A 14,544-nucleotide genomic window follows, 5' to 3' on the forward strand; every position below is an offset into this window, starting at 1 on the left:
TTTCACTCTTAATGGTATCCTTTAAGACACAAAAGCTTATAATTTTTATGGAGTTCATTTAATCTATTTTTCTTTTGTTGTTTGTGCTTTTGGTTTCATACCTAAGAGAATATTGCCTAATCTGGGGTCATGAAAATTTACGCCTGAGTTTTCTTCTAAGAGTTTCCTGGTTTTAGCCCTTTCATTTAGCATATGTGCTGCCGAAGGGGGCACAACACTTTCATTGAGATATCTATCTATTTTGAGTCTATGTTTGCTTAGAGTGTGGGTTTACAGATATTCTGAAGGTAGAGCTCAGCTTTGGTGATAGGGTGGGAAGAGAAAGAGACTGGAGGAGACCCAGGGGCCTCTGCCTGCCCAATGCGGAGTGGGCAAGGCGGGGAGGAGCAATTTGTCGGGGAGGAATACAGGGAATACTGTTCTGGCTGTGGATCTGAGACACAGTGTGAGTGGAATTGGGATGTGGGTGGAATTTCCTTAAAACTGGAGGGGAGGCCAGGGATTTAGCTCAGTGGTTCTGCCGCCTGCCTCGCAAGCACAAGGACCTGAGTTCGATCCCTGGTACCAAAAAAAAAAAAAAACCTAAATAGAAGTGCCAGATTCAGACTAAATGTTCTAGTGGAATCGTCCCGTCCTTGCACCGTTTCTCTCTATGCGTGAGTGTGCACGTGTGTTTGGACTCAAGGAGGAATGTTTAAAGTGAGATCCCCACGAATTACCACCTGGAGTAATGAGGTTGACTAACATTCACGGAGGCCTTTGCACAGCCCAGACGTTGGGAATAGGGCGAATGGAGCCAGGCGCCCTGGTGCAGGCCTGTCCCCTGGTGGCTGGAATGTGTCACACAGTTCTGTGCATTGCTCCCTGTGTGGTTCAAATCCTAGAGCTGCATACACATTCCTGTGGGCTCTGGAAAAGGCCCCTGGCCTCCATTTTCTCTTCTGTATAGTGGGGTTAATAGTAGCGTCCACTTCATAGGAATAATGTGGGGCTTGGATACAATCATGCATGAAATGCTTAGCATGGGCCCGAAGAGACAACTGACTCTTGTGTCATCCTGAGCACAGGTGTGTTCCTGGTCTCTCTCTGCAGTTAGCACCTCAGGGTTGGAAGGTAGGTCTCTCCCAGACCCTGGAGGATAAGGACTCTAGCTCCTGAGATGATTATACTTCAAAGACAAGGTGCCTAGGCCTTGGAGAAACATGTTTCTGAGTCTTAAAAATAGCAAAAGTTCTCTCTCTCTCTCTCTCTCTCTATCTCTCTCTCTCTCCCTCTCTCACCATTGGGCCTCATGCATGCTACACAAGCACTCTGTCACTGAGCTACTTGAGATGAGGTGTGAAATGTTGTCCAAGCTGGCTTCAAATTCCTAGGCTTAAAGCAATTCTCCCAGCAAGAAGCTTTAAAACAAGACTTTACAATAAATTTTCCAAAGAATGTGTTATAAGAAAGGGAAGTCATCACCCAGAGACAGAAAGAAGCCTTCTGAGCAGAGGAGAGGTTCAGGCCCCTTTGGTCAATGCCCTGCAGGGCAACCCTACCACCAGCTGCTCCAGCTGTGTCCTGAGCCAGCTATGCTGCTGTGGTTGCAGGATCCCTCTCTGTCTGGATGCAGGGCAGGCCAGCTTCATTTAGAGTCCATAGAGCCCAGTGAGGGATGATTCTGGGATGCAGATTCCACCATGTCCCTGAATGCCTTTTGTTGTTGTTTTTTTGTACCAGTGATTGAACTCAGGACCTTGTGCTTGCGAGGCAGGCTGTGGAACCACTGAGCTACATCCCCAGCCCCCTAATGCCTTTTCAAAAATGTATTCAATATCTGTAAATGGGGAGGGAAAGAAGGGTTGAAGGGAAGGGAAGGGAATGGGAAAAAAGAAGAATTAAGATATATTAGGTACAGGTACAAATTCTCTATGATGAATGTGAGCATTATGTATGACAAATACATAAGAATAAAAATTTTTTAAAAGTGTATCAAGTGACATCATTAAAGGATAGTAAGCCTGACTATATTCAGGACCATTGTGACAGGTGTTGGACCACTGACTGCAATGAGTTCTTGAAATGGGGGGCAGAGATTGGGACCAACTCTAAATGCGAGGGCAAGTGGGAATTTAAAGCCAAGGAGCAAGATGGGGTCAGTGGATAGAAAATGACCAAGAGGAGACCCGAGGAGTAAGGGGGATTGTGGTGAGAGCTATACATCAGAATTCCTGCTGCAGACAGCCCAGGGTCACATCACCTGGGGGTACAGGGGGATGAGCAACCAGGTCAGGTTTCAAGGACGGAGATTCTTGCTAAACTGATTTAGCAGGACTCTTACTAAAATTTATTTTCCTTATTTTGCAAGGAAATGGACAGATTGGCCACCCTAACCTGAGACTTCTACAAGGCAGTACATTTTCTCATGTAAACCACTTGAGTCAGGGTTTTCTGTTACTTAGCCCAAAGCATCCACATGCGTGTACAAGATTTTATTCCATTTTACAGATGAAGAAGGTGAGAGAAAGTGAAGCAAGCACCATGCCTAAGAGTACACATGTTGATCTGGTGGAGCCAGGATCTGAACTTAGTCCTAGAATGCACTTTTTAGGGGTGGTAGGATTTTTTATAATTTAGTGTTTGGGCCTCTTCAAACATGACCATGTTCCATTTCTCCCAGCAGCAGGCCACAGTGGCTCCTAACAGTTGAGCACAGAGGGGCTGGGTGGAGCTGAACCTCAACACCAGACCTACAGACCTCAGCACAGGGTCTTCTCAGCATGTCCAGGTCCTTAGCAACTCCAGAGTCTGCCTTGCTCTCAGCACCCCTCAGTTCAGATCCTCCGGCACACCAATCCGCTTTTGGCAGGGACTACCCTGGAGCCTGGCCAGCTGGGGTCCCTTTGGTCACACCTAGCCAAGCTAAAGCCAGCCAGGAAACTGCAACCAGGGGGTGAGCTCCCCCATAGGCATGCCGTGAGCTGTGCCTCTCAGGAAGTACTGCCATTGCCAAGGAGAGAAGGGAGCTTAGGATCCGGAAGGTTTAGGATCAAATTGCTGTGTGCCTTCAGGCAAGTTGCTACCCTTTTCTAAACCTCAAAGTGGGATACTCATCCACATGTCTCAAATGTGGGCTTCCTCTCTCTCTCTGAGAGTCTTCCCCTCTCTTTTGCCTAGTTCAACATGGTGGACAAAGACCAATTAGGATGAAGTGGCCCTGCAAAAGAGTCCCAGGTCAGGGTTGGGTTCTGGTGCTTGCTCTGCCACAAACTCATACGAGTCCTTATGATGCAGCTGGGGAGACTGAGTCTCATAGAGGAGAAGAAACTGTTTCCCCAACTGCAACTTGAAGCCAGTGCTTCCTGAAGTCATGTTACAATAGTGCATTGGGATGTTAATACAAACGAAAACTTAGGTTCAAAGAGTTAGGGAATTGCAAGGTCAGAGCCTAAAGGCTATCCTCTCTGCAAGACTTTTCAGAGCCTTTAATATGCTAATATGATTTGTGCATCTCCAGAATGGCATATACAACTGTTTCTCAAATTCTGTTTAAGATTTTAATTTCAATTTGATTTTTTTGCAGGGCTGAGGCTGAATTGTCCCACTACTGCGATACATCCTAGCCCCATTTCTCTATTCTTTTGACTGAGAAACCACTTTCCAAGGTGACTTCGAAATTAGCCAGACTAGGTGATGATAGGAATAATATCCCTAACTTCAGTGCGAGTCTTGCCTTTAACATTGGCATGCTGCCTAGGCGATCAGATCCCCAGCTCACCTAAGTCCAGCCCCTCGGAGTGTGCACAGATGCTCCTCACCTTAGGATAACCTCTTTTTCTGATAAACTCAGAAGCTGAAAATACAAGTCAAAATGCATTCAATACACCTTTATGCTAAAGCATAAAGGAATGTGAGGTTATGTTACTAAACTGAACATAAATAAAATAAACTATGAAATTATAAATGATCTAACAGGGACATCTTAGCAGCACAGAGCAATGTAGAATGCAGTGGTTTCTGCTAGTCATGGAAGGGGGATTTTACCTGATGAGGGTTGGTGGTGATTTAAATTCAAAACCTTTGTCCCCTGAACTTGCTTGGCCCCACCTGGTTGGGGGCGGGTGTTGGGGAGTGGCCCCTTTAAGAATCTCTGTGAGGGTGAGCGCGGCAGTTGGAGCCTCGGGGAAGAAGGACCAGGGGGCTGGGATTCATCAGGTGTGTACAGGGCATCACCAGGTGTGAGCTGGGCCTCAGCCACTGCCTCCACTCTGCAGGCCTTCCTGGGAGCTCACCCAGCCCCTGGGCCCCTCTCTGAGCCCGGATCGCCTCTCCAGGTAGGCAGCACCCCCACCTGTGGGCCCCTCTTGTAGTGTGCCTGTGTAGTGGAGCCTGGGAAACCCAGCGGAGAGGTGAATGAACCAGAGGGAGTGTGGGAGGAAGGATGGGGCAGTGTGAAGTCAAGCTGGCCATCCTGCCCCACTTTGAGGAATAATGCAGTTAGAGGAAGGGGTGTGAGCAAACGGTATTTTTTCACCTTGTGAGCAGGTGGGAAAGTCTGGTATTAATAGAGCAGAGAAATCCTTCTTTTTGCCTGGAGTGTGTGACATGGTCAGGTTAGGTGGGCCTAAGCTGACCCTGGAGCCCTGGAAGTCCAGGCCCTGGTTGTCCACGTGGTCTGGAAAGTTCCTTCTAGCTGCAGAACGGGAGAGTTTGGAGGGGGCTGGACAGGGAGGTTAGTCCTGTTTTCCTTCCTGTTGAAGAAGAAAGAGTTCAGGCCCGGGGTGGAGAATGCAGAGAGGCAGCCAGGAGGTGAGGTAGGAGGCCTCATGGCCTGGCCTCACTGTCTGGCACACAGAAGGTGCTCACTAAGTACCAACTGGATGGTTGACTAAACTTTGATTTTTCCTGTGCTAGAGATTGAACCCAGGGCCTCAGGCATGCTAAGCATATGCTCTACTGATCTGCACCCCCAGACCCTGAAAATTTGAGAGAGCTGGAGTCCCTTGAGTTCCTTTCTGTGATCCTAGGACAATGGGGTCCACATGACATGGACTTCTTGACTGTCAACCTAGAAATACTATTCCTAAGATTGCTTCTTGTATAAACTAATAGAAAAAGGGCCAGGGATTTAGCTCAGTGGTGCCACACCTGCCTCACAAGCACAAGGTCCTGAGTTCGATTCCTGGTACAAAAAAATACTAATAGAAAAGGAAGATTAGCCAAGCAAGAAATGAGTGAGACACCCTCAGAATCTATTTGAATAGAGTGCTCAGTACCCAGTCTGGGCCCCTTCCCTCTGGTCCCTGTCCTCCTGTGGGATGCTCAGAGCTCAACTGGCCCCTCCTTATGACCGCTCTGCCCCCTCATCCTTCTCACCCACCTGGAACCTGAACTGGCAGGGCTGCAGGCCCCCAACCTCCCAAAGCTATGCACCCCCAGCCACCCTACCTGCTGCCCACAGAGCTTCCTCTGGCCTGGTTGGGGAGACCAACCTGTGGGCCCAGCCTCTGAGTGCCACATCTCTGCAGCCCCATCCCCTGCTTGGGGCACACCTCAGAGCCCCCATCTTTGCCTCTGGAACTCAGCACATTTGCTAACTCCTTCACTGTCCAAAATGGCTGAGGGGATTCCCTCCATTTTGCCACCCTTCCAAGTTGCGAGCCCTTTTTCTTCTCATTCTACCTGTGAGCCCTCCCTCTTCACCCCACAGCCCAGGAGCAAGGTCCCCAGGTGTCCTGGTGAGTCCCTTGGAAGCTCCCTTCCATTTCAAGCTGCCTCTTCAACTGACTCTGCTTGATCACCTCCTCTGATGTTTTGCCAACATAACAATCAGACTCCTGGATCCTCACTGCCTTTCTTCATCTCCTCAGTTTGTCCTTTCCACCACCACCACTTATCTTTCTGTCCCAGCTTCTTGCTGGGAGTGAGCACCTTTTCCATACTGGCTGCCCTGCACCAGGCCCTGAGCACAGTCCCCAGGGATATGAGACACAACAATAGCCCAGCTCCTGACTGACAGGGGAGTTATGCCCCACCACCACCAAAAGCAGAGGATTTACCAGGGTATTGGTTTTTTTTTATTAAAAAGAAAAAATATATAGTGCTAAAGCATAAAGGACAGTAAAGTTATGTTACTGAACTGAATGTAAATACTGTGTAATTAACCATGAAACTATAAATGATCTAATAAAAGTATAAAGCAAATAGGTAATATAATTACCTTGATTTCTTCCTTGAAGCTAAAAGTCAAGGAAAGATACAGCCTGAAGCTCTGAATAGGATGGGAAATCATTTTCCTGATTTTGCTATGCCTCATAGCAAAAGGGTTTTTGCAGCTATAATCAAGATTACTAATCAGCTGTCTTTGAGCTAATCTAAAAGGAGATCAATCGAGTGGGACTGAACTAACAGCAGGAGCCCTTGAATTCTTGCGTGGAGATTGTTGGAAACAAGGCAGGGACAGGTAGTGGGAGGGGCCCATGGAAGGGGCTCATGGCCAGGAACTGTAGGCAGCTTCCATCAGCTGAGTGATGCTCTCAGCCACAGCCCACAAGAGAACAGGGCCCTCAGTCTGATGGTCTCCAAGAAGTGAATTCTGCTGATGACCTAAATGACCTTGGAAAAGGCCACTGAGCCTCAGGTGAGGTAGCAGTCCCAGCTAACGCCTTGACTTCAGGTGGGCAGGACCCAGGGTGGAGGATACGGCTGAGACCAAAGCTCCCACAGAAACTATGAAACCATAAATGGAGGTTTCTAAGGTATTAAGTTTGTGTAATTTGATACATAACGACAGAAAATTAATGCAATCTCTACATCATAGGATCAAAATTGACAGAGCAACAAAACTATATGAAAGTTATATTTTTCTGTACTAATTCTTTTCTCTTTTTTTTTTTTTGGTACTGGGGATCAAACTCAGGTCCTTGCACTTGGGGTGCAGGTGGCAGAACCACTGAGTTAAATCCCTGGCCCACTGTACTAATTCTTAATACTCCATTGCAGCACTGTAGCAGACTTTAATTCACCTTTGTCAGGAAGGAAAGTCATCGAGGAATCCAGAAACAAGTAAGACTTTAGGATATGTTAGATAAAGATAGAGTGAGTGTGTGTGTGTGTGTGTGTGTGTGTGTGTGTGTGTGAGAGAGAGAGACATGTGTCGTATATTGATCTCCATTTGTGAAAAAAGAAATATATATTTTTTAACCCCGTATTAGCCACAGAACATTCACAAGAGTAGCCACATTGTTCACTAGAAATTTCTGTATACATTCTAAGTAGAAATGAGAGAATTATTCTTCCCTCATAATGCAAAAAAAAAAAAATAGAAACTAACAATTTCAGTATATAATTCTTACATTGAACTTCCACTGGGGGCTGGATTTTCTGTGTATCATACTAAGACATTAACTATTGATTTTATTAAAAATTGTTGTCACAATCAGATTTTAAATCTTATCAAAAATTTTGCCTCAAAAATTATGTAAATTTTCCTTTTCCTTTCTAAATTATTCATATTAAGAATTGTATTACAGGTTCTTTTTCTATTGAACCTCCCTCTTTGTTCAGAATAAATGGCATGTGGTCATAGTGCACTACTCTTTTAATGTGATGCCTTACTCTGTTGCTAATTGTTCTGCGATGCCTATAGTGAATTTGTCTGTAGTGTGTGTGTCCTTTCTGGGCTTTACTATCAAGGTTACACTAGCTTCAGGTTTAGGGATAAGGTCCCTGGAAGGTGATAAGAGATTGTGTTCATTGCTTTTAATTCATTTCCTTCGTTTTTCTGGCCAGTGATTTCTTCCCAGAAGAAGCAGCACAGTGCAAGATGGCAGCACATGGTATGTGATATTCTGTGAGGCCACTGTAACTGAAGACTTGTGAAAACAAAACAAAATAAAGCCTGTTTACTGACTATGATAAGAATATTACAATTCACATTTAAAGTATGTGTGTGGTCCAAGGGGGAAAAAGGCAACTTGATTTAAAGCTGTTTTTACCTTGTTGTCCCCTGCAGCCTTGTTCCTGGCCCCCTCTTGTGCCCTTAGAAATGACCTTCAACACTTAATTCAAAACGTTGAAAGTTTTCGCCCAGCCTACAGTTTTTCCTCCCCTTCTCTGCCATCTGTATACATCTCCTTGCTCCTGCCCTCCCTTCCATCATCACAGTGGACATCCTTCTCCACAACTACAGCCCCTCTCAGCCAGCCTGCCAGAAAACATCATTTTCTTGCTTGAGAGCTTTGTGATTTTGCATCTTGCCTTCTCCCTTTGTTGCCAATCAACTGAGGGTTCTTATACTTGATTCAGATGGAAGTCACAAATCAGTAAAGTGTAGGTCTCCTAGCAGTTCTGATGCTACCAGATGATACTGGATGCAACAGCTGGCACAGCTGGCTGCTGGTCATTGCCACTGCTGGCTGCCGCCAGCTTGTACCAGATACTGTTGGTCAGTGCTGCTACTGATCTTTGTTGACTGCTGATCTCTGAAGCTCTTTAGACGTAACAGATCCGGGTGTTTATTGCTCGCTCTTTTGAGACCGTGGCTTGGTCCGCACCTGAGTATATTTACAGGACCTTTGTGGCCCACAATATCCAAGAAATAAATCACAGCCAGGTTTACAGACCACCAAATCCAGTTCTTATTTTAACTAGGCCTGTGCTACAGTGCAGAGGGATCAGAACACCGGAGGGAGCCCTCCTAGACCAACCCAAGAAGTTATGAGGAATGCTGCTTATGTAGCAGCTGCAGGCCTGCGATTGGGCCAAGTGGTTGCCAGGCTCCAGACAGCTGCAACTGCAGGGCAGAGGTTCAGTGAGGGAGTGGGATGACAAACTGTTTGACTGACAGATGTCACTCTGTGGGAAAAAATGGTGGTGCTGAGACCAGGGACTTCTTCAGGAAGGCTAGCTGTATTCCTCACAGCAAACTGGGGTTCAGGAATGTTTGGAATGTTAACAATTTGCCCATATTCCTCCCTCCCTGACCTTAGCCATGCCAAGGTGCCCCCCTCCTTCAAGGAGATGGCAGCAGCATGTGACATGGGAGCAGGGCAGGGGCATGACAGGTGAAATGTAATCGCATGCAGGAGATTGAGGCAGGAGTTTGAGGCCAGCATGAACTACATAACAAGACTGGGTTTCAAAACCCCCACACCCCAAAAAAGAAACTGCACGGAGTGGACCTAGAGCTGAACCCAACTGAAGATGCATCATTTTACAAGTTTAGGATTGCAGTTGCTTCATCTGGAAAAATAAGAAACAATGCAAAACAAGTCTAGAACTTTAATCCATTTATGACATCATTTGGAAAATCAGATTTTAAGGACTTTGCCAATTTGTTAATTGGTTCATCCTATTATCATTTGGCTCAATAATCAATCATGAGTTAGACAAATCATGAGTTTTATATGGAATATTCAACATGAGCTACCTGTCACCTAAGCAGTTGATTAAGCAGATAAAGATGGTCTCCAGTTATGCCCAAACAACTTCATGTAACATACTGCAACATTTTCTCAAACAGTACATGGATAATCCAGTCTTATGTTGTTTTGTTACCAGTAAAGTTTCTGCTTCTTTTTTTTTGTTTTGTTTTGGGTTTTTTTTGGAGATAGGGTCTCACTATGTAGTTCAGGTTGGCCTTGAACTCACTGTGTAGCCCAGGCTAGCCTCAAACTCACGGTAATCCTCCTGCCTCAGCCTCCTGAGTGCTGGAATTACAGGAATGTGCCACCACACCCAGCTAGTTTCTGCCTCTTGAAGGCCTCTTAAAATATCAGAAACAATTTAAATTCTGTGCTTACTAGAGCAGTCCAATGTGTTGCTGTTCTAGAGTTGTCCCTTCGAGATCTCCCAAACCTTTTTGCTGCTGCAAACAACTGGATGAAGAGGCATACTCTGTTCAGTAATGCTTCTGCTGTTCCTGAGAAAGCACTAGAAGCAAGTTTAAGAGCTCCTGTGCTTGCCATTGCTTTTGTTCACTCACATATGTGATTAACATGGGCCCGAATGACCAAAAAATATAAGTGAAATAATTTCTAAAATTGCTAAAATGGTTTATAATTCATGTTTGGTTTACCAAACCCATAATCCTGAAAAGACAGTAAAAACTAGTGTTGCATTTCCACTATCTGATGGACCCTTTCAACATTTACAGACAGACTTCATTCAGTTGCCACCCTTCATAAGTTTCCAATATGTGCTGGTCATGCTTTGTATGTTTTCTGGTTGGATAGAAGCTTTCCCAGATAAGAAGGCTGATGCTAGATAAACTACTGGAAAATGTGTTTCTTTCATGGGACATCCCTGCAAAATTTCACACAGAGAATTCCATAGGACAATAATCTTTGGATGGCTTTGGGTAGCTTTAGCAAAGTCCTGTAGTCTAGCAGGAAACCACAGTGAGTGTTGGATCTGTGAGCTAATGCCAAACATCAGGAGAATATTCCATTAGTGCCAGTCCCTCTTTACTTTCCAAACAAGAAACACCTAGAAACCCCAAAGGGTAAATGGAAAGTTATTATTGAAATTTTAAATATCAGTATTTTTCTTCCCATGGCTTGTTAGACATAGTACTCATCTTCCTGATCAATAGTCTAATTGCTGTTAGGTTATGGGAAATCCAGATGGTACCTGTACAAAGTATATTGTGCTTCCAGGAATTGGATATTTGAGACCTGGAAACTATGTAAGTAGGTATGAATGATTGTTTATATTATGTCACTGGATTAAAACCAGTAGGGTCCCTTGTCAGTAGATATGGTTATGCATACTTGCAACATGAAATAGACAACCTGAGGGCAAATTTTCCAGTTTACTTTCTTTAGGAGCTATGCAGATTTATGGGCAAGCAGATAGATAGCATCTTTAACAAATACCGCTGGCTGTACCCATGCCGAAGATTGAATCTAGACCCATATCTCTCACCATGTACTAAACTAAAATCAAAATGCATCAAAGATCCAAATTATTAAAACAAAAACAATCTACTGGAAGATAAAATAGATAAAACTCTTGAAGGCATAGACATAAGCAAGGACTTCCTGAACAAAACTCTGAATGCATAAGAAATAATATCAATAAATGGGATTATATCAAATTAGAATGCTCCTGCACAGCAAAAGAAACAACCAACAGTTAAGAGATAACCTACAGAATGGGAAAAAATTTTGCCTCACTCTTCAGACATAGGACTAATATCTAGAATGTATAAAGAAATCAAAAAAACTAGACCCCCCCCAAAATAAAAGACTTAACCAAAAAATCAACAACTAAAATAATAGACACTTCCCAGAAAAAGTGCAAATGGCCAATAAACATGTGAAAAAATATCCAACATCTCTGGCCACTAGAGAAATGCAAATTAAAACATCACTGAGATTCCATCTTACTCCAGAAAGAATGGCTATCATCAAGAAATCAAATAATAACAAATGCTGGCAAGGCTATGGGGGAAAAAGAAACACTTCTACATTGTTGGTGTGAATATAAACTAGTATAACCACTATGGAAATCAATATGGAGATTGTTCTAAAACTAAAACTAGTGGGAAGCACAAGGTCCAGAGTTCAATCTCCAGTACCAAAAAAAAAAACAAACTAAAAACTAAAACTAGAAATTCCATTGAGCTTGGCTATTTCTCTCCTAAGTATCTTTCTGAAAAGGTATTATAGATCAACTAAACGACAATGTATTGCTGTGCAAGCAAGCTGCAGGACTGTGTAAATAGTTTACTTAAAAGAATGCTTTTAGCGGGCCAGGGATTTAGCTCAGTGGTTCCAGTGCCTGCCTTGCAAATGCAAGGTCCTGAGTTCAAACTCTGCCCCCCCCCAAAAAAAGAAATTGAAAATCAAGGGTGCTTCTAGGGCTGGGGACTTAGCTCAGTGGTTCTGGTGCCTGCCTCACAAGCACAAGGTCCCGAGTTTGATCCCAGGTACCAAAAAAAAGAGTGCTGCTATGTTCTAGATGTACGTCAGAATCATCTAGAAAGCCTTAAAGAATACTGTTGCCTGGACTTTGGTACAAAACCTCAGGAGGCACAGCTCTGCAATCAGTCATTATTTTTCAGTCACTTAATATACTGTCAGTGTTCAGAACCAGTGATTTAAGACATTGTAAATATTACAAAGTAATATCCAAGGACACAAGCCCAATTAGAACCTGGTTTATGTGAAAAGCTCTCATTAAGGCAACAGCCCTGCATAGTTGTCACTTATATAAAGACAGAATGCTGAGTTGGTCGGTGCTTGGAGAAATGGGAGCTAGTTCTGGCCAAATGAAATGGTGGGCAGAACAAAAATTAGACAGACCACTACAGGTTTCCATGTTACAGTGAGAGTTGTCTATCACATGGCAGATTTTAAGTTCTCTAAGTAATAACATGAGATATGCTAATAAGCGACACAACAAAGAATCATTCTCTCGAGATTACATAAAATAAGTGGTGTTGCAAGGAAGTGATAATAGACACAGATATAAATATTTTAGAGAGAGGAGAATAACCTCTTGAGTGTAGCACAGTGAGGTGTCAGGAAATGTTTAATGTGCTGCATCCTAGAAAAGATGTGTATGCCTAATGGGGAAATGCCATTTTGTTAGTTCGGATCCCACACAATCCGGAAGTTTTTCTTTCTTGTTCTTTGGGCATGTAGCCCTATGCACTGGGATAGCTCTCACCACACAGAGGCGCAACACATAGCCCACAGCACCCAAGCCTGGGGGACGGGGTCAGCTAGCTAGCACAGAAAGGCTTTGTTAAGGTAATGAATGAGTAATCACTGGTAGGCATTTGCCTATGCTTCAGAAGGAATAAGTCCTCTTAGAAACATCATTATCATACATCATATTAAAGTTCCCAAAGGAAGAATTTTGAGCTATTTCGGAAGTAGAGACCAGGAATTTCAATGAACAGCACTAATGGTCCTGGAATGAGAAAGTGACTTTGCAATGGAGGCTTGCATGGGCAAGAAAGAGTGGAGTATGTGGAAGAAAAGTACTGCCCTTCTAGAGTACTTCTTCCAGTTATTCAAGGTGTACATTGTGATGATTCAATACACATATACATTGCTAAGTGGTTACCATAGTAAAATTCATTAATACATCACCACTTCATTAAAACTGTGTGTGTGTGGTGTGAGTGTGTGTCTGTAAGTATGGCAAGGACACTTCAGATTTAATCTTTGGAAATTTCAAATAAAAATACAGCAATGATCATACAGTAATGCAAGTTAACTATGGTAACCATGAAGTACATCAGAGCCCCACAAGTTCATCTTACAGCTAAAATGTATCCTTTCTGACCATTTCCCTCCTCCTACTACAACCCCTGGTAGCCACCATTCTATTCTTGGTGTCAACAAGTTCAGTGTTTTTCAGGTTCCATAAGTGAGATAATACAGTACTTGACTCTGTGTCTGGCTTATTTCATTCAGCACAATGACCTCCAGGTTGTCCATGTTGTTGAAAAAGAGAGGATTTCCTTCTTTGTATGGCTAAATAATACCCAACTGTAAAACTATTCCACATTTTCTTCATGCACCCATCTATCAAGAGACACTTAAGTTAAGGCCATATCTAGGCTATTGTTAGAAACACTGCAAACACACAGGGATGCAAGCATCTCTCTGAGTCTGATTTCATTTCCTTTGGATATATACTCATAGGTGAGATTGTTGGATCGTGTGGAAGTTCTACACATAATTTCTCTAGGAATCCCCATCCTGTTTTCCCTAATGTCTGTAACCCTTCACATTACCACCAACAGTGTGCAAGTGTTCTCCTTTTTTCCAAACCCTCATCAACATTTGTTATTTCTTGTCTTTTTAAGAATAGGCATCCTGCCAGGGATTTAGCTCAGTGGTTCCGCCTCCTGCAAGTGCAAGGATCCGAATTCAACCCCGGGTACAAAAAAAAAAGAATAGGCATCCTAACAGATGTGAATTGATGTCTTGCTGTGGTTTCATTTGCTTTTCTCTGACGCCTAGTGGTGTTGGGTGTTTTTTTCATGTAATGATTGGCCTTTTGTATCTTTGTTGGAAAATATCTATATCAGTCCTTTGCCCATTTTTTAATCAGGTTGCTTTTTTTGTTACTGAGTAAAGTTCCTTTTATATTTTAGATATTAATCCTTTACCAGATATATAGTTTGGAAATATTTTCTCCCATTCCACAGATTACCTTTTTGTTTCCTTAACTATTTCCTTTGCTGTGTAGAAACTTTTTAGTGTGACAAAATCTCTCTTATTTTTACTTTTAATTGGTTATGATTTTGGTGTCACACTCAAAAAAATCAATACCAAGGCCAATATCAAGAAGCTTTCTCAGTGTTTTCTTCTGGGAATTCTACAGCTTTAGTCTTACAGTTAAGTTTTAATTTTTATATGTGGTATAAGGGAAGGGTCCAGTTTTATTCCTTTGCAGGTGGATATCCAGGTGCCAGCATCATTTATTGGTAAGACTATCCTTTCCACATTGTGTATTTTTGGCACCATATCAAAGATTAATTGATCACCTGTGGTTAGGTTTACTTCTGGACTCTCAATGCTGCTCCTTGGTCTATGTGTC

The 14,544-nt window shown here is 43.4% G+C and overlaps 1 protein-coding gene across 4 annotated transcripts in view; it reads left to right on the forward strand.

Annotated features, from left to right (window-relative positions):
• Positions 1–4,023: 4,023 nt before the first annotated feature.
• Positions 4,024–14,544, forward strand: part of Mroh9 (maestro heat like repeat family member 9) — an 86,219-nt gene continuing 75,698 nt past the window's right edge. For 3 of the 4 annotated variants that reach the window (XM_021257107.2, XM_021257110.2, XM_021257112.2), the window contains exons 1-3: positions 4,024–4,316; positions 6,985–7,047; positions 7,774–7,820. In XM_021257107.2, coding sequence (XP_021112766.1) covers position 7,047; positions 7,774–7,820 — 48 coding nt within the window. In that variant the 5' untranslated portion in view covers positions 4,024–4,316; positions 6,985–7,046. The remainder of the gene's footprint in view (positions 4,317–6,984; positions 7,048–7,773; positions 7,821–14,544) is intronic. The other variant, XM_021257109.2, reaches the window with a different exon arrangement.

The sequence above is a fragment of the Heterocephalus glaber genome, unplaced genomic scaffold, assembly GCF_053883595.1.
Source record: "Heterocephalus glaber isolate CG9 unplaced genomic scaffold, H.glaber_assembly_v1.0 deba00001687, whole genome shotgun sequence".
In the NCBI taxonomy this organism is placed as follows: domain Eukaryota; kingdom Metazoa; phylum Chordata; class Mammalia; order Rodentia; family Bathyergidae; genus Heterocephalus; species Heterocephalus glaber.